The following is a 20,142-nucleotide window of genomic DNA, read 5'->3' on the forward strand; positions in this document are numbered from 1 at the left end:
GTGTGTGTGTGTGTGTGTGTGTGTGTGTGTGTGTGTGTGTGTGTGTGCGCGCGCGCACGCGCGCGCATGATGTATGTGTGGGCATTGATACTATAGCCTCTACATGGATGTCCACAGCCAACTTTGTGTAGTTGGGTCTCTGAGCTCCAGGGATCTCACTGGGAGCACCCTGCTTAGCAGCACTCTTACCTGCTAAGCTATTTCATGGGTCAGGACTAAATATATTAGTGAGTCTCCCATCCTGTGAATTCTGCTTTGGTTGCTCAAGTGTGTATCCAAAGTGTGCCGGTTAGGATGTTTCAGTGTTTTGCCATTTATGTTTATGATTAGAAAATACAAAATGGGAAGGTGTGGATGCAGACAGCTCTGTACTGTTAGGGAGGTGAACAGGTACAGACAGTTCAGAGCCACTTTCCTGTGGGCTCTCCTTGTAAGTACCTCTAAGTATTTAACAGCCAAGTGTTGTCCAAGAAGCTGTTACCTTTTCTGTAGATGGACTGCACTGGGTAGCCTAGACTCAGCCTTGTTAGTCTTTCTTAGCTGTGAATTGTCATCTCCCTGAGCAGACAGGTGAAGAATTCTTCCTGTAGCCTGTTGTCAAATAGTACAGGGCTAATTTTTAGCTTGAGGCCGGGTCCGCCAATGGCTTATTTCTGACTGAATCTCAGGTCTACCACGGACTGCAAATAATTCATGTGCTAAGCAAAGTGTTTGCGGGGGAGTAACAGGCTGTTGAGGGGGAGAGATTACACAAAGGGAATGCTGGCTGATTGCCTCTTTCATTTGGATCATTTAAATCATGGTTCCAGCCCAAGAGTTGATAGTGAAAAAGTCAGTGATAATAACTTTGCCAACCAAGCAATACACTTAGCAGCCCTGGCTCCGTCCAGGGCATGTGACGTGACTCCCGGGCCCGCAGAGGGAGGGGTACACTCCCAGTAGTTTGCCTTCCTCAGCCCCCTCCCACCGTGGGTGCAGTTTGTTAGAGAGTAGCATGGCATACTCGGGTGTGTTTCAAGAAACGAAGCCTGTGTGTTACACCAGCTTAATCTGTTGTTGTTTTGAGCAGAATTTGTCTGTTAGTCTGAAATAGATAAAAAGAACTTCTTCCTCCTCCACTAGCAAATATCAATCCAGTGGCTGCTCCCACCCGCCATCTCTGCTGGACGTTGCCCGTGTACTCTCCCACAATTGCCCCATTTAGTCGAACCGACAACCATACAGTGTGGCTGTTCTCATTGTGAATGGGCAGCCTGATGCACTGAGTTTACATACAGCAGCTGAAGGCCACAGAGCTGTCATGTGGTTCACAAAAACAGCTGTCAGAGTGACTTCAAAACTCAGGCCTTTCTCCCAAAGCCTACCTTGCTCACGAGTATGACAGCGCATGACAGGTCTGTGCAGGAACAGGGCGGCGACACAGCGACAGTGTTGTTCCTCATCACAGCCTCAAAGGAATTCATTCTTAGAACTGAATTTCGTTATTAGTACTTTTCATTACATTGGTGAATATTGACGTGTTTAATGCATGTGTAGAATATGATCCAAGCGTGAAACTCGTGTTTCCCCAAGACAGCCAGGGAATACTTATTTGGGTGTGTGTGTATGTGTGCGTGTGTGTGTATATTCACATGACCTTTCATTGTTTTATTAGTGATTCTAGAAACAAAGCCAACAGAAAAGCAAAAACAGACTTACTCTGGCTCATGCCTTCTTTAGTTACTACCGGCAGCGCTCAGCTGGAAAGATAGTCAGGAAAGCGCTTGCCGCAGAAACATGAGAACCCGAGTTCAGTTGGCAAGCCATCTCTCGTGCCTCCTTCTACCTCCCCCACTGCCAAATCCAGGTGCTGGCCAGCCTAGCCTAACGTTAGGCCAGTGAGAAACCCAGTCTTAAAAACTGAACCAAAACTAAGAAACCCCCAACAAAGCAAGGTTGCCTGCTCCTCAAGTTGTCCTCTGGCCTCTAGCCATATGCACACTCACATCCACATACGTGCACTCACTCACACAAAAGGAAAAGTAGCATAACGTTGTCTCAGATACATGAAATTACCCCAACAGTGGGTAGAATTAGTGGCTTTCCAGCCAACATTACTTAAAAAAATGGTTGGCATAGTAAGAGACTGCTGTTTTAGGGAGCATACAAGGATGGTGAAGCCTTTAAGCACAGTGGTGAACTCTCATCCGCATGAACACGGCTGAAACTCTCCCATCACCTTCCATGTCATGTTAGAAATTCCTCACGATGCTAATGTGAGTGGTCCTTGTAAGAGACTGCGTGGGGCTGTTGAAATGGTTCAGTGGGTAAAGGCACCTGGTGGCAGTTTGATGACCTGAGCTCCATCCTTATGGAGGGTAGAGAGAACTAACCCCACAAATTATCCTCTGCCCGCCATTCACATGCCAAGGCACACATGCACAAGTGCATCCACGGAGAAATGCGCACACACTCAGAAACCCACAGCCAAGTGTAAAACAGTTTTTTAAAGAGCACTTATGGAAAGAAAAACCTAAAATATTTTTAGCTTTAAAACTAAGAATTTTGGGATAGGTAAGATGGCTCAGCAGGTCGAGGCCTTTGCCACATAAACCTAGAGAACCCATGTAAAGGGAGGGGACAAGCAGTGTCACAAAGTTTCTCTAGCTTCTACATAACATGTCATAGAATGTACTTCCCTACAAAAACCCCATGTACTGTTTTTTTAGGAAACAGTACATGCTTACCGAGGCTGCAGGAGGCCCTGGATGACTCTCCAGCACCCTTCTCCCTGTGTTTTCTCTGAAAGTCTAGAACTGAGAAATTTAATGAGAAACACAGTAAGGAGTGATAGTAATACTTTGTCCCCCATGCTGTCCACGAGGAAGGCAGTGCAAAGAGAAACGTGCTAGAGACCGCTGCATATTGCAGCTTCTGGGACAGAACCAGGCCTTTTCTCTATCAGTGGGACAGCAAGAAGATAAGTCCGGCATAAAACATAAATTTTATCTTTTGAAATGTGAATAATTTCTGGTAAATGTTTGGATTGCCTTCTGAAATGGTGTCTTTTAAGCCAGGCATGGAGGCTGCCACTGTAATGCTGGCAGTTGGAAAGCTGGGGCGGTAGATTGTTGTGAGTTCCAGGCCAGCCTGGGCTAGAGATGGGGACCCTGTCTCAAGCAGTAGCAATAGCAAAAACACACCCCCTTTGCCCTCCAAAAAAGACCAAAAGCATCCTGTAGCTGAAAAGTTATTTGATTGCAATCTCTGGGGTTAATGAGCCATTTCTCATGAAATGTGAGGTTCTTCGGCATGTCTGCCAAATTCACTGTCACAGATCCTATTTAATAGGCCAAGGTTGATATTGGGATGGGGTATGAAGGTTAAGGGAGCTTACAGGGCTGGTGAGACTGCGCAGCACTCAAAAGTACTGGTGCTCTTCCTGAGGACCTGAGTTTGACTTCCAGCACCCATGTGGCAGCTTGCAGTTGACTGTAACTCCAGGCCCAGGGGATATAATGCCCTCTTCTGGCTTCCATGGCAACAGGCACAAAGGTGGTGGGTAGATAACTAATAAAAGAAACAGAGTGTCTTTTGGTTTGTTGAGACAAGGATTCCTTGTATAGCCCTAGTTGTCCTGGAACTCTGTAGGCCAGGCCACTGCCTCCTTAGTGCGGGGATTAAAGGCGTACACCACTACCACCCATCATTAACAAGTTATCTTAAAAACATCCCACTATCCAAACTGGAACTGAAACTATGTAAAGTGGAGTCCTTTTTTTAAAAATCTTATTTATTTTTTTATTATAATTTATTTACTTTGTATCCCCCTCTCTTGCCCTCTCCCAATCCCGAAGTCCCTTCCTCTTCTCCTCCCATGCCCCTCCCCCAGTCCACTGATAGGGGGAGGTCCTCCTCACCTTCCCTCTTACTCTAGCTTATCAGGTCTCATCAGTACTGGCTGCATTGTCTTCCTCTGTGGCCTGGTAAGGCTGCCCCACCCCTTCATGGGGAGATAATCAAAGAGCCAGCCATTGAGTTCATGTCAGAGACAGTCCCTGTTCACCTTACTAGGGTACCCACTTGTGAGACTGAGCTGCCATGGGCTACGTCTGAGCAGGGGTACTAGGTTATTTCCATGCTTGGTCCTTGGTTGGAGTAGCAGTCTCAGAAAAGACCCCTGTGCCAGTATTTTTGGTTCTGTTGCTCTCCTTGTAGAACTCCTGTGACCTCCAGATCTTTTATCTCCCCCCTTCTTTCATAAGATTCCCTGCACTCTGCCCAAAATTTGGCTATGAGTCTCAGAATCTGCTTTGATACCCTGCGTGGGGGAGTCTTTCAGAGGCCCACTGTGGTAGGTTCCTGTCCTATTCCCTGTTTTTTTCCCTCTTCCGATCTCTATACTGTTTGCCTTTCTGAATGAGGATTGAGCATCTTACCCAGTGTCCTCCTTGCTTAGTTTCTTTAGGTGTACAGATTTTAGTATGTTTATCCTATATTGTATGTCTAATATCCACTTCTAAGTGAGTATATACCATGTGTGTCTTTCACCAAGCATGAGACTAAAGTGGAGTTCTTAAAACAAAAATGAAGGATCCCAAAAGTCTTAGTAGCACACAATTCCTATAACCAAAGGATCATCTTCCTAGACTTTATGTTGTATTTAGAAATACCCAAGTGTGGATGTCTTACCGTCCCTTTTCTTTTTATTTAGGATAATTTTTTTCTAGAGACGTATCTCTTAAACTTGCCTTTAAAAAAATAAGACAAAAGGCCCAGCGAGGTTCTTAGAGTAAAAGTGCATGTTGTACAAGCCTGATCATCATAACCGTTGATAGAAAGAGAGGACTAGCCCCCTGGGGATTGTCCTCCGACCTCCTCCCCATACGCATGGCTGCATGCTCCTGCACACACACACACACCCACAATAAAAGGAGAAGATGGTAAAAGGTAACAGTTTAGAATTAACTCTGCATATTAAGACTGTCAGTACCCACAGCCTCTTACACACTAACTTTATATGCTAGACTTTTCTGAGATGCTTTTGAAGCCTTCTTCATTACCTACTGTCCATTTGGACATGGGGATGCCAACTTGGGAAGAAACGACATCACCTGTCTTTTAACAGCATTATCTGTTATTTTATTCATTTTTATAACGAGTGAACATATTTACACTTTATGTTGCCCTTTGTAATATTTATTTCACATTTGGAGATTCGTTCTTAAACTTTTAGTAGACTACAACTGCAGACAATTGTTTTTGTTTTGTGTGTCACAGATGTGATTATTTGATGTTTAGCACTCAGGAGTGTTTTCCAGTTTTGTGTATTTGTCTTTCCTTTTTTAAGTTAGCATACAAAGTTGTAATTCTCATGGCATTTGCATGTTCCTGCACGTTAGTGCTTTCTTCTTTCTCATCCCACTTTTTTGTTCTCACCATCCTCTGCAGACCCCTCCTCTGCCATCCACCAAACAGTCCTCCTCCCTTCACCTCCATGTCCCGCAAACTCCCTTCACCTCTCCTCCTCCAAGATCTCTTCCTCTTATCTCATGGTTCCCTTTCTGCTTTCATGACCACACACACACACACACACACACACACACACACACACACACACACAGTAACGAATACTCTTTCTCTCTGACTCACTCTTAATTCTAGGGTTTTTTTTATATGAGTGGAAACATGATATTTGTCTTTTTTGAGTTTGGTTTATTTTGCCCAATAGTACGATTTTCACAATTCCCTATATTTTTCATGATTTATTTAGTTCTTACCACTTAGTCTATATTATAAATTGTATTTATGCCAGGCCTCTTTAAGAGTAAAAAATATGAGTAGCTGGTTATTTTTGAGAATCCTCATGTAGATTATTTCCTTTATGGCTCCAGTTTATGTTCTGAATTGATTTTATGTATATAACATATCTAGGTTCTTTTGTTTTGTGTATATGTGTGTGTAAATGTGTGTTTTCACATGTACCTGTGGAAGTCTACATTAAAATGTCTTCCTCACTTTCCACCTTATTATTTATGTGTAGGTGACAGTATGTAAATTCCGTTTGTATGTCGGTGCCTATAGAGGCCAGAAGTCAGGCCCCCGGGAGCTGGAGTGGAACCCATTGTGCCACCTGATGTGGGTGTTAGGAACTAAAATTGGCTGTCAAGTGTTCTTCTCCCCATTCCACCTTATTTTCTTAAGATTTTCTGGGGCTCAGTAGCCTCCAGATCCTCCTGGGTCACAGGTACTACATTCTTGCCTTTTTCTGTATGGGTTCTGTAGTTCAGAACTCAAGTCTTCATGCTGTGCCACTGAGTCATCTCCTTAGCCCCACCCAGGGCTCTTTCTAATCTATATAATAGGCACATAAATTAAATTCTCTATATATGTAGTATATAGATAGTCATTTGTTACTTACTGATGAGTTCTAAGAAAGGAAATTTTGGGTGTTGTCGTTATCTAATGATATCATAGCAGTTATTCACACAGATCCGAAAGGGCAGCCATGACATCATTCGATAGGAACCACTGCTTTATGCATGTGGTGTGGTGGTGACTAATTGTTACATTTGCAGATGTGTGTATTTGCCTGTATCATTAGAAGTATATAATATGTGTATGTGTATGTACAGATTTTCAGCCAGGAGTGGTGGCACTCACCTTTAATCCCAGCACTCGGGGAGGCAGAGGCAAGCCAATCACTCTGAATTTGAGGCCAGCCTGAGCTACAAAGCAAGTCTAGGACAGACAAGGCTGTCTTGAAAAAAACAAACAAACAAAACACCGAAAAAAGTTACAGATTGTCTATAAATTGAGCTAATTTCAGTTTTGAAAATCTTTATATGGCTCACAAACACATGATTCTGTAATAGCATGGATGAGCCAAAGTTTCTTGTGGTCTTGTGTGCTCCTAGGCTGACTTTGAGCCGCAAACTTCAAAGGTTTTGTCATTTAGTAGAAGAATTCTGTCTATAGTGTACTTAGATGAATATTAACCTTAACTGTTTGAAGTGGGCAGAATTTGAAATTATCTTTTGTTACTTCCATTCATCCACTGCTGTTTGTAACCTGAGTTTCTGAATCTTTTCTGCAGGAAGTTTTGGGAGCGGTTTATTGCCCTGTGTCACGAAAATCACAGCCTGCACGGGATCACGTTTGACCAGATCAAGGCTCAGTTAGAGGCTTTAGAACTCAAGAAGACTTATGTGTTGAATCCACTGGCTCCTGAATTTATCCCCCGGGCTTTACGACTGCAGCATTCAGGAAACAGCAGCAGACAGCAGCAGTCGCCACCCAAGGTAAAGGCCCTGCTTCACACGGCTTGTTGTTAAAGCATCGGTCTTAGAGGTCACAGTTGTTGGCCAGCTGTATTTGCAAGGAACTGTCCCAAGATTTGGGTGGATAAATGACAACACAGCATGGTGTGGGGAGCCATGCTTAATGTTGTGGTCACCCTCTAAAAGTTTGAGGTAGCTGAAAGCTCCTGGTACCCTTTGTTTAACCTCCACCATCCCTTGCTGGTAGACTTGAGGCTGGAAGCTAATGTGCATGAAAGCAAGGCTTAAAGGATTATTACACATTTTATTAAAAAAAAAAATCTAAAAAAAATTTTAAACTTAATTTATGTGTGGGTACACCTGTGCCATGCATGCATAGATGAGGAAGTCAGAGGACAACTTGGGGGAGTCAGTTCAGTCTTAAAGATACTGCTGATTTATCGCCACACCCAGGTAAAAAGCACTTTAAGAGTCTATTACAACCCAGATCTTCTTCCAGCCCCAGTGACACATTTAAAAGCATGTTCATACAAGCTATTATGTATAGGAATTGTTTTAAAATAATGTTTGAATAAAGAAAAGCATTCTAATTTTTTAATGACTATTTCATTTCAAGTGGTATTTGACACAGTTGAGGCAACTTGCTGGATTCTTGAAGATGAAGTGGTTGTGCAGTCTGGCCGCAGCCTGTTTGGAGTGGAGCGGAGCTGGGGGGGAGGGGGAGGTCAAGGCCATTTTCAGTTTTGAGCCTCAGTTATTTTGAGCACGGACAGCTGGCTTGTTTGCTCCAGTGCCTGGAAAAAAAAATTCATGCAGTTAGCGTCCTGACGAGCAGGTTCTGAGAGTGGCACATGTGGGGTCCATGGACGTCTGCTGGTGCCTAGTAGGCATGGCTTTAAACTTATTGATCTGAATCTAAGGAGTGTGCCAGCATTGCTCTTGTTATACCTAACATGAGCAATAATGAATGGCTTAATAGTTTGAAGGTCTTTTAACTAAATAGGTACTAAGCTTGAAATGACCCTCTGTTGATGCACAGTCATGCGCTCTTAGCTTAATTAAAACATATTATGTTTTGCTTCTGTGATGTGGTGTTATTAGAGGGTAAAGCATTCTGCACAGACAAGTTTCTTGTATGTGCCGATGTGTTGGGTGCTAGAAGCATAGATGAGCGAACTAGCCCCAAGTCCTTTTGTGCCAGATATTGGGTGGATGAGGGCAGGATGGCAGAAGCAGGAAGTGGAGTCAGAGAGGCACTTGGGGTCCTTGTTTATAGAGGGGGTGGAGGTAGGGAGGGCGGAGAGAATGTAAACAAAACAAAAAGCAACAATGAAACCCAAACTAGTTCAACTCTGGTTTTTTTTTCTTGTGTTAGTTATTGTCCTGGCCTCTGTGCCTAGAAGGGTTGTAATAGACTTGAAGTACTTTTTACCTGGGTGTGGTGATAAATTCACCCGATATCCTAGTATATGTGAGATAGAAGCAAGAGGTTCAGGAGTTTGTGGTCATTCTTGACTATGTGACAAGTTCAGGCCAGCCTGGGCTGCATGACACCCCATCTGAGAAAAATAGGCATTTTTTAAGTGAATAAGGAAGCTCTGCAGTATAGTGCTGTCGCAAATACGTGATACCATTGACTTACAAAGTGCTAAGCTTTATTTTGTCCCAAAATTGAAGAGTTCTTTTTTTTTCTCAATCAGTTGGCCCCTTTGCTGCGGGTCAAACACCATTTGTCACGGTAGGAAGACCACCCATTTCATGGTTGGGAAGCAAAAACTGAGAAGGAAGAGGAAGGACCAAGTCTCACAAATTCCCCTAAAGACATATATTCGTGGACTTGAAGACCTCTCTCTCAGCTCCACCTCTGTGGGTCTGGTCCATCCCCTGCTAAGGGTCAAGTCTTTGGGGACATTTCAGATTCAGACTGCAGCAAGCTTTTACAACGGGTACAGGACACAAGAGAACAGGGGACATTTTTGCAAGGGACCGCAGGAGATTAGGGTATGTGAAAGTTGGGAATTCAGGGCTGGCAAATGACTCGGCATCTAGAAGCATTGCTATGCCAGCATGATGACCTGAGGTGGCTTTTCTGGTTTCATATGGAGGGAAGAGGGTAACCGCCAACACCACCCACGTCACTCTCATAATACACACACACACATGCACACATACACAAACAAACAAATAATTGAAGAGATGTTATTTTTGAGATAGGACCTCAACTGTGTGTCCCTGGAACTTGCTGTGTAGCCCAGGCTGCCATCAGCTCTCCTTGGTCTGCCTGCCTCTGTCTCCTGAGTGCTGGGATTAAGCTTATGCATTACCATGGCTGACTCCAGCCTTTATTTTTATTTTTAGTTGTGTTTTAATTATATGTACATGGGTTTGTACACATGATACAGTGCCTGTGGAGGCCAGAAGAGGATGTCTGATTCCTTGGAGCTAGAGTTACAGGCAGTTTTGAGCCCCTGGACTCGAGTGCTGGGAACTGAACTCAGGTCCTTTGCAAGACAGTGTGTGTGCCTCCTAACTGTTGAGCCATCTCTCCTGGTCTCCAAATTAGTAAACATTTATTGAATGAATATGTGGGGAAAACAGAATGAGTGATGAAAAAGCAAACATTTAAACAAATGAGTGGCAGATGATACAAGTTACATTTGTTTGTCGATATAAAATACAGGAGCTACATTTGCCTATAAAAGATCCTGCACTAACATCAGAGCAAAGGTGAACACACATGCTGAGGTTCATTATCAGATGAAACTAAAAATTTTTATAGAATAACTTCTGCATATAGTTAGCCCTATTTGGCTTCTACATTCAAGTTTTTACTATAAACTACCAAGCCGCATTTTGTCCAAACCAAGTAAATCTGCTTACAGTTAGCCACTAAATCAAAGGATGGTGGGTAGCCATGCTCTTTGAGCTGCGTGGATTAGACATGAAGGCATGACGCCTGTTTGTATGACAGGCTCCATTGTGCTTTTGTCTTTAGTATACCCTGAGTAGTACTGTCTGTCAGCTGGCAAGCTGCCCACTGTAAAGTAAGATGAGTCTCAGGTATGGTTACCTTTGTATCAGCTTCCCACTGCTGCTCATCCTTACCATTAGCGTAGGGACCTCAAAAGAACACAGATTTATCAGCTCTGTTGGAATTGGCTTGCTTCATTTGTCTGTTCTAGGTTTTCAAGGCTGGGACTGGGATAGTGGCTGACCCGGCTCTTAGATGCCCTGGAAAGAGTCTATGTCATCCGGATGTAGGTGGTCAGCAGGGTCCAGTCGTTATGACTTTAGGACTGAGGCCCTGTCCCTCGGTGACTGTGATGTCAGAGCGGACTAGCATATCCTTGTATGACGCCGGTGTCGCTGCGTATTTGATAAAGCCCGCAGGGACGGGTGTTTGAGTCTCTTAGCATTTACCACACATATAGATCACACTGTGGTGGACATCTGCGCCCGCACCCTGATTATTTCATTTGGATAAATTCCTAGAAGTGCAATGACAGGATTGAAGTCTCTGTACATTTTTGGTGCTTCTGATCCATATTGCCAAACTGTCTCTTAGCAATTAACTAACGTCTCTCTCAAAATCATCAGTCTCTCTTGCTTTTTTTTTTTTCCAGAGAAAATTGAATTCTTTCAGATACTATGAATCATACAAAAATTATCAAACCATGTCAGTGTTAGCGTGATTCTTGAGTAGAGCACTGAGATTTTCTTTTTGAAAAACAACTTATATTTTATGGCTTCATTTTTAGAAAAATTTTAAGAATGTTACCATAGGATAGAAATAGGTTTTAGTTGTACTGATTGCACATTTTGTTGTAGTTCCAGCACGTAGAAGGCAGAAGGCACTGAGTTTCTGGCCAGCCCATTCTATAGCAAGTTCCAGGCCAGCCAGACTATATCACAAAACCCAAACCGAACAAAAATCTATCTAGCAGAGAGTTTGCAGGGCTGGAAGTGCAGCTGTGATAGGGGAGCCCTTGGCACCCTTGGTGTTCGCACCTTGGCGGTCCACCTCTCGCACCACATAAAAGAGGGCATGGTAGCCACGATCTCAGCACTCAGGAATCAGAAGGTCAAACTAGCCATATAGCCAGTTTGAGGCAAGCCTGGGTTACATAAAATGCTGTCTTAACAAAACAGAGGCTAGAGAGATGGCTCAGAGGTTGAGAAATTGCATAGTCATGAGGACTAGAGTTTGCATTCCAGCGCCTTTGTAATAAGCATCTTCCAAACTCCTCTCTTTGAGAGATTGAATATCTTTTGACCTTTATGCTTAAGCATCCTCCCACAACTGTGCTCATATGACAAAGGCGCGCGCGCGCGCACACACACACACACACACACACACACACACACACACACTAAGATAAAGCAAAGCTTCAAAACATAAAAGAAAACAAAAAAGGATTTTAGATGTCATCAGTTTTGAAGCAGAAAACTGAAGATACAGTGTTGTTGCCTGAGAGGGCATAGACTTAAAGAAAGTTGGCTTGATGTGGTCTAAATAGTTTCTTATATATCCTCGTAGTTTCAAAATCTTAATTGTGGTATTCCTATCTAATCTGTGTGTGCTCAGGAAAAACTTTGTTATCTAATGTCACACGCTTAAGTTGTCGCATATTTGTGTTTGTCTTTAAAGGGGAAAAGCCTCCACCATCCCCAGAGCGACCATTTTCAGAGTGACGGAATCGGTGAGTGGCGAGGTTAGCCCAGGAAAGCTGGCCTCTGAAACTTAAAACTGCCATGAGAAGGAGCTTTCTTTCTATCTGTCTCTCCTCTCCTTTTCTCTTCCCGCCCTTTACACCCTACCATGCCCCCATCTCTCAGGCATACACAAATATGAACTTTGTGGTCTTGGTGAAGTCTTACTCTCTACGACAATGTGTTGATTTCTGAAAGGTGGCCAGATTCTAGCTCCCAGCATGCATAGCCTTTTACACAGCGTAAGTGTTCACGGGTAATTTTTGTTGTGCCATACAAATTTCAAGATAAAGCTTATTAGAATGATCTCAAATACCATCGTCACACTTTTGGAACCTGCACTCCATATGTGGCTCTGTGACAGCCGCTAGTCAGAACCTGATTCTGAGGAACTGTCGGCTCCATGTCTTGAGGCTGTGGCTCAAATTAGTGCATCCATGGTTCTCTGTCTTGAAGATGCATCACACTGCAGGCTGGGGAGAGTATCCTTCACACAGCTGCAGCTGGTGTTTGAGAGCGCTGTGGAGTGGTTGTTTCCTAACGGCCTTTATTCTGCACACTTGTTCTTTGGTGGACACATTTCATGGGTCACCTGGGAAGCTAGAGCATTTCTGTCAAGGTCAATGTGTTGAGCCTCCTTTTTGTTTGTTTGTTTTCCAGTTCAGCCCAATCCTTCCGTACTTATTGGCAATCCTATTAGAGCATATACTCCTCCGCCCCCTCTTGGACCTCACCCAACTTTGGGGAAATCTCCAAGCCCCGTTCAAAGAATAGACCCTCACACTGGGACAAGTATTCTTTATGTACCTGCTGTCTACGGAGGAAATGTAGTTATGTCGGTGCCTTTACCTGTAAGTGGACATTTGAGATACTTTCTCCTGAATAAAGTAGAACCAATCCCAATGCGTGTTTTGTCAACCTTTGCTTTCAGTGCTGGGCATTGAACCAAGGGTCTCGGGCATGCTCAGCAATCACTGCTAAGCCCCGCCCACACATTCTTTTATTTTATTTACGTTTCAGCACCCATAAAGTGACTATGTCTAACTACAAGTTTGAAATGACCAAAGCAATGTGTATAGTTCTGTGTAACTTGTTGCTTTATCAGAGGCTATGAAGAAGTCCGTGGGGCTTCAGAAACCTTTGAAGTCTTCTAAAATGTTTGTTCTCTGAGGAGAATTGTGTAAGTGATGCTTTTATTTTGTCTTTCACATTTTATTCTCAGCCATGGACTGTTCCTAAGCAGTGGAGTTATTGGAGCCAGAGACCTTTAGTTCTCTTGGGTCTGGATTTGTCCGGGGAACTCCATGCTTTGTGAAAAATTAGTGTCACACAAGAACACTACTGAATTTTGAGAAGAGGTTTTAGCAGGGCTTCCATCTGATACATAAATCCATTTTTATTTCCTTTTGAAAATGCTTTGCTTTTTTTTTTTTTTTTCAACTTGTAGAGACAAATATTTCTAAATTTAGAAGCTTTAGCCTAGGAAACAGTTTACTTGAGGTAGTTCAGTGAGAGGTGATCTTGTCAGAGTTGGCCATCCCTGCCCACACCCACGGAGAGAAAACTGTACTGCAAGGCGCGTTGCCCATGGCAGGCCACAAGCGTGGCAGCCAGGCAGAGTGATTGTCTGTCAGAGGCGAGTGTTTCACGCCTGTGTCCCGGAGGCTTCCAATTTGAGCTGAGTCATTTCATCCCAAACAGCCTAGCAACAAGATACCTGGCCTGCTTTAAGTAGTTGTCTGTTAGGATTTCTATTTCACTTACTGGTCAGAGAAGCTTTTAGTGTATATGATCTCTCAGAGTCTGTGTCCAGCAGCTACAACAGTGACGGCAGCAGTTGTCACTGTCATCCATCTGTGTAGCTCTGAAGGGATTATGTATGTCTAGATAAGCTTTTCTCCCTCTGTGATTTAAGGTAGAGGTGAATAGATCAAAAACACAAATTAAAATAATGACCTGTTTGAATTTTGCCTGTTGGGAGTAAGAATTCAATGATTGTCATTGACGTGGAGGTAGAAGCCCCACTCTTGGAGCAGAGACTACCTACACTTCCCCTCTAGTCTTTGATCCTAGCTGTTAAAATATATAACTATGCAGTTTTGACTTGAAAGCTCCATTTCATGGTAAATCTGTGGTAGGTACATTCGTGTGTGTGCGGGGGAATGATACACAAGTGAAACTGCTTTGATATCCTGGGGAGTAAATACCAGTTTCAAGTCCTCATTTTCTTCTAACCCTCATTTGTCCAAACAGGCTAATTCAGTGGTCCATTTTTTTCTTATATGCTAAGGAATTTGAGAGCCAGGTTTTGGCCAGTAAGGACCTCAAAGCAATTCTACCCATTGTTACTGTTGAGTGATATCAACATGGTGCTTGGGTAAAATTGTCATCTCTGTGTCTATGTTTTTACTAATCAACACTATCATCAGTTTGTGTTTAGAAATATACTTAGTTTAATTACTTTGTTTCTTGTAATAATTTAGGTGCCATGGACAGGGTACCAGGGTAGGTTTGCAGTTGATCCTCGGATTATTACCCATCAGGCAGCGATGGCCTATAATATGAACCTATTACATACACATGGACGTGGATCACCAATCCCTTATGGCCTTGGACATCACCCACCTGTCAGCCTAGGGCAGCCGCAGAATCAGCACCCAGAGAAGGATCAACAGGAACAAAACCGAAATGGTAGGTCACAATCCCATTAGAAACCTTTCGCTTCCACCCTGCCCCCAGGTCCTTGAGGGAGCTTTGTGTGTGGTGGGAGGTGGGGACTGGCCCGGTGGCAGTGTTTTTTGTTTGTTTGTTTGTTTTTTTTTTTTTTGCGTTGTCATGTCTATGGTCATTGGCGCCAGGACCCTCTATAGAAGGCTGTGTTCTCTCGGCACTGAGCTGCCTTGAGGCACGTGCTTGGACTCTACTCTTTTTCATCAGCACAATCTTTGTGTTTGAGCTAGACATGCCGGCCCAAGTACTACAGCGTTGTACTGCATGGTACTTAGGAGAACAGGGAGTTTAAGTGCACCCACTTCATTCTTTTCCAGAATTGTCTACTGCAGGTTTTTTTTCCCTTTCCATAAACAGTTCAGAATCAGCTTGTCTTTAAGAAAACAAAAACAAAACCAGAAGCCAGCTGGGCTTTTGATTTGGAAGGCATCTGGGCTCACCACTATACCGCAGCACATGTTTGATTTGGCTTACAGTAAGTCATTAGGCCGCTTTTGGAAGAACTGGGGCTTTATTGAGCCTCTGGTCTATGGACAGGCTGTATGTGTCCCTATCTCGTTAGGTCTTCATTTTCATCACCATTTAAAAGCAGTTTAAGTGTAAAGCCTTAGACGTATTTTTCTTAGGGTAGGAGCTTGATTAAAATGGTTTGTTTAGAGTAAATGTCTTCCGCATTAGTACATTCGACAGATTCTGATGTGTTTTTGCATTTTTATTTAGTTGAAATAAAAATTCTCTTAGAATTAAAATAGATCCAAGGACTGGGTGGGTGGTGCTTGCTGGTAATCTCAGCACTGGGAATACTGAGGCAAGAGGATTATGAAATCCAAGCCAACCTGGGCTACAATGTAGTGAGACCCTGTTTCAAAACCAAAAAGATTATGTCCATGAATTATTTAGAATAGTGAGTTTCCGTTCCTGATTATTACTGGTTTTCTAAAGTGTTTTCTGTTACTTGTTCCTATTTTTAATTCCATCATTGTCAGAGAGCATATTGTGTTTTGGCATCAATCTTGTTGAATTATTGAGGTTTGTCATTATCAGTGCTCCACAAGAACTTAGATGCACAGGGCTGCTCAGGGTGAGCTGGTCAGGACTGCTACTCCAGTCTTCTGAGTCCTTGCTGGCTTTTGCCTGTTTCTCTGTCACTCACTGAAGGCAGAAATTTGTCTCTGAGAACAATTTATTTGTCTTTTGTATTGTTTTTATATTTTGAGACAAAGTCTCAGCTAGGCTAGCTTTGAACTGCTTACCTAGCCTGCGCTGACCTTGAACTCCTAATGTTCCTGCCTTACATCCCCCAAGAGCTGGGAGAACAGGTATGTGCTCTTGTGCCAGGCTTGTCTGGATTTTCTTTGTTCTGTTGTGAATTTTGAGGGTCTGTTAGGAGGTGGGCACCCAACAGTGTGTTCTCTGTTGATGATAGCATTATGCATTGACTGTCCCTGGTGGGGGTCTTGGCTCTGAGGTCTACCGTGGCCAATGTCTGTGTAGTTCCTGGGCTTTCTTGTGACTGGTGACAGCAATGCACACTTGTTTTTGGTCTTTTTGCTTTTAATCTGCTTGTGTCTTTAAGGTACATTTCTGAGGTTGTGGCTACAGTGCAGTGGTAAATGCACATTTCACTTATGTTTTCCCCTGAGCACAAAAAAAAAAAAAAAAAAAAAAAAGAAGAAGAAGAAGCTGCGAAGCATGTAGCTGTAGATAGTTTCTAATTAGCCCTCCTCCTCTCTGCCCTGCCTGGCTCGGAATCCCCTACATAGACCAGGCTAGCCTCAAACTCAGAGATCTGCCTGCCTTTTCCTCCTGAATCCTCAGTTTAAAGGTGTGCCCTTCCACACTGAAACTGATTTTTGTTTTAAACTCAATCTTAGGTTCAGTGAACTTGCTGTTTGTTCTTTTAAGTCCACTTAATAGTCATTGTTGGCTTATTAGTTATGACATAGTTAATAGTATCTTAGTTATATTGGGCTAGTATTTATCTTTTGGAGCTTATGTTCCAATTCACATTCCACACCCCATGTACAGTGAAAGAACGTGCAGTAGTCCAGAACTACCTCTCTGGGCTTTTACTTTTATGTATGTTTACTTTAAAAAAAAAAAAAAGTCTTTCTAGTTCTTTTGTTCGAACAGGCAAATATCTTTTTAAGGATTTTTTCCCCCCCCAAGACAGGCTTTCTCTGTGTAGCCTTGGCTGTCCTGGACTCACTTTGTAGACCAGGCTAGCCTCAAGCTCACAGAAGTCGCCTGCCTCTGTGCTAGGATTAAAGGCATGCACCACCATGCCCAGCTCCTTTTAAAGAATTTTAAGAAGAGAGTTAAGGTAGGTTAGGGTGCAGCTCAGTGGCTGAGTGCTTGCCTGGCAGTCTGAACCCCTGCATTTGCTTTCTAGCACAGAAGGGGAGTATGTGTGGGGTCATCATGAGTGTTCTTTTTCATGTGTGTGTATTTTATGATTTCTCTGTCCGCTTTAAAGATTTTTATTTTGTACTGGTCTTACCAGTTTGGTTATAATATGCCTTAGGGAATGTTTTTGTTTGGTTGGTTTTTGCTCTGTGTGTGTATGTTGGATCTTTTTATAGTCCTTACGATGTTTGGAGATTTCAAGCTTGGTATCAGCAGATATTTTTTTCTGACTTACTCCTTGCCCTCTTCTTTTGTGGTTCCATTTGCCTGTGCATTCATATGTATAAAGTTTCCCCAAAGCTCATGGCTGACCCTTTGTTGGTTCTTTTTCGTGTTTTTCTCTGTGGTTTGGTTCTGGTAATTTCTGTTGCTTTACTCTTTAACTTGCCTAGTTTTTCTTACCCACTGTCTGGCCATCACTGGTTTTCAACCTTGCATATTTTGGTTCTCATTTCTTGGCGTCTAGTGGGAAGTCAGTTTTGCCATGATAGTTGGTTTACTGAGTTGGTTCTAGGGCCACTGCTAGGACATTTCTCACCCAAGTTAGGCCCTTTGCTTAATTCTTACAGACTAAAAGTCCCACACACTCGTGAAGTTAGGCTAGTCTGCTATAATTGTGTTTTGAAAACCTTAAATTTGCTTTCTCTGTAAGCTGTGACCTCTCTGTGATTAAAATGTTTGCATACTCTAACTTAGATTTCTTTTGGAGTATTCATTCAGCATGTCAGTGTGTATGACAAAATACCTCATGTTAACCGTCGATCAGAAGGAAAGATGTCCTTTGGCTCCTAGTTCTGGTAGATTCAGACCATCCTTGCTCTGTCCCATTGCTGTGGGCCTGTGGCTGCACAGTAAATTATGATGGCACGTTTGATAGAAGGGCTGTGCAGTTCATGGGAGTAAAGCAAAAAATCAGAGAGAAGGGGGTTGGAATCCCAGTGTCCACTTCTACGTCCCCACGTCCTAAGTTCCTCTTCCTGTAGCACAAGGCTGGAGAACACAACACTTCACATATGGGCCTTCAGGGGCGTTTAGATCCAAACCCTAACTGTCAGCTTAGATTCTTTCAGTAAATTGGATTGATACATTATTTAGATTTTTGCTTAGTTGCATTTGCAAATGAACAAACTGTTAAGCCTCTGTAAACAGGCAGGAATGCCAAGGCCTTTTATGTCTAGTATTAAAGAAATGAGACTGTACATTTCTGGAGAGTTGACCATGTTCTTTTTTATTTGCTGTCTTCAGGTTGCTTCCCTTTGGTGAAGCTTTCGCTCTGTCATTTTTCATTTCTAACTTCTTCATTTTTGCAGGGAAACTGCAGCTCTGAAAATTGAGGGCTAGAGCATGCATAGGAGTGGAAAGTGACAACAATGAGTGAATGATGTGTAAACTGCTCTGTGCTATTTAGTGTTGACTAGTCACTAGAAATGTCACGTTCACTGCAGAAAATTCATAAGGATTTAAAAATATCTTCTTAGGTAAAACTGATACAAATAACCCCGGACCTGAAATTAATAAGATCCGAACACCAGAGAAAAAGCCTGCAGAGCCCAAACAGGTACGCTGCTCGTGTGGTTCTGGCGGGGAGGGTCTCCCTGGTCCAGCGCATCTCCCGCTTCCCGTGTCTGTTGCGCTTACCGTTGCAGAGAAATTCAGTGGGTCACACCACCTTTCTCCTGTCCCATTGCCCTTTGTTACCTTATTTCCTTTGTAGGCATGTTTCCTCATCTTTTTGCTTTCTTTTTAAGTTTTGAAGGTTTATTTCATTTCATGTCTATGCGTGTTTTGCATGCATGCAAGCATGTATGTGCGCACGTGTGTGCCTGTGGAGTTGGATGAGCCTATCAGAGCTCCTGGAACTGGAGTTACAGATGCTCGTGAGACACCGTGTGGGTGCTGGGAACTGAGCATGGGCCATCCTCAAGAGTAGCCAGGGCCCGGAACTGCTGAACCATCATCCCTCCAGCCCCCTTTCTTCTCCTAACTCAGCAATAGACTTGACTTCGTAGACGCCTCATGATAGAGAATCGAAGCTGTCTGGTTGACAGTGACCTCAGACAGGGCAGACTGTGGCAGTGACTTCCTCAGTGCCTCGCCTTGTCCTCCAGCCCACTGTGCAGATCCTAACCTTTTCTTCTGCCTGTTTGTGTGCCTTTCCTCCTTCTGTGTTGGAACACGATAGGGGGACCACCTGAGTGGTCTAGCTAGTGTGCCTACAAGCTCGTATGGTCTAGCTAGTGTGCCTACAAGCTCGTATGGTCTAGCTAGTGTGCCTACAAGCTCATATGGTCTAGCTAGTGTGCCTACAAGCTCGTATGGTCTAGCTAGTGTGCCTATAAGCTTGTAGTGTCAGCGGGACTAAGCTCCCTACCTTCTTGTGCAGGACTTAGCTCCTCTGACCAGGTTCCTCAGTGGCACTCCCAAACCTCTCGCCTCATCAAGTGGAGATGACTGCTGTCTCCACCATCAGGATTGCTGTCGATGGCAATGAGTGTCGCACTTGAACCTCTTTACTTCCCTATCTCCAGCCTCGGATGAGGTTCTCTTGACTTTACTGTCCTCTCCTCGTCCAGTCACCTCACTGACTCTGTATTATCAGCCTTTTCTGCTGTGCAGACTCTTCTGCCCACTGCCTCTTCTCACTCAGCATTCCATGTAGTTACTCATTCTTCTAGCCTAAGGTGTCAACCCTGGTTGGCAGACTTTGAAAAGACACTCTCTCCTGGGGCTGTAGCTCAGGGGTGGTGTTGCCTAGCACGTGCAAGACCCTGGGTTCAAAACCCAGCACCACAGAAGAGTAAATAAATAAAGATGCATTCTTTGACCTTCACCTCCTGGTGCCTCGTCTTTGGTTTGTCCTTAACCCACACAGTCTAGGACTAGTTCTCAGCACCTCATGGGGCTGTGAGCTCCATGCACTGTCTCACATAGCCCATAGTTCTCTGCTCTTTGGCATTTGGCCGTCTTCTATTATTTCCTTCTTTCTTTCTTTCCTTCCTTCCTTCCTTCCTTCCTTCCTTCCTTCCTTCCTTCCTTC

At 43.6% G+C, this 20,142-nt stretch overlaps 1 protein-coding gene across 3 annotated transcripts in view; it reads left to right on the top strand.

The window, feature by feature from the left end:
* Helz (helicase with zinc finger) overlaps positions 1–20,142 on the top strand; it is a 142,876-nt gene that overhangs the window by 95,453 nt on the left and 27,281 nt on the right. For all 3 annotated transcript variants that reach the window (XM_055592127.1, XM_055592129.1, XM_055592128.1), the window contains 5 exons: positions 7,076–7,280; positions 11,908–11,959; positions 12,630–12,820; positions 14,453–14,660; positions 18,584–18,663. In XM_055592127.1, the coding sequence (XP_055448102.1) occupies positions 7,076–7,280; positions 11,908–11,959; positions 12,630–12,820; positions 14,453–14,660; positions 18,584–18,663 (736 nt within the window). The remainder of the gene's footprint in view (positions 1–7,075; positions 7,281–11,907; positions 11,960–12,629; positions 12,821–14,452; positions 14,661–18,583; positions 18,664–20,142) is intronic.

The sequence above is a fragment of the Psammomys obesus genome, unplaced genomic scaffold (genome assembly GCF_907164565.1).
Source record: "Psammomys obesus unplaced genomic scaffold, mPsaObe1.curated_primary_1811, whole genome shotgun sequence".
NCBI classification, from domain to species: domain Eukaryota; kingdom Metazoa; phylum Chordata; class Mammalia; order Rodentia; family Muridae; genus Psammomys; species Psammomys obesus.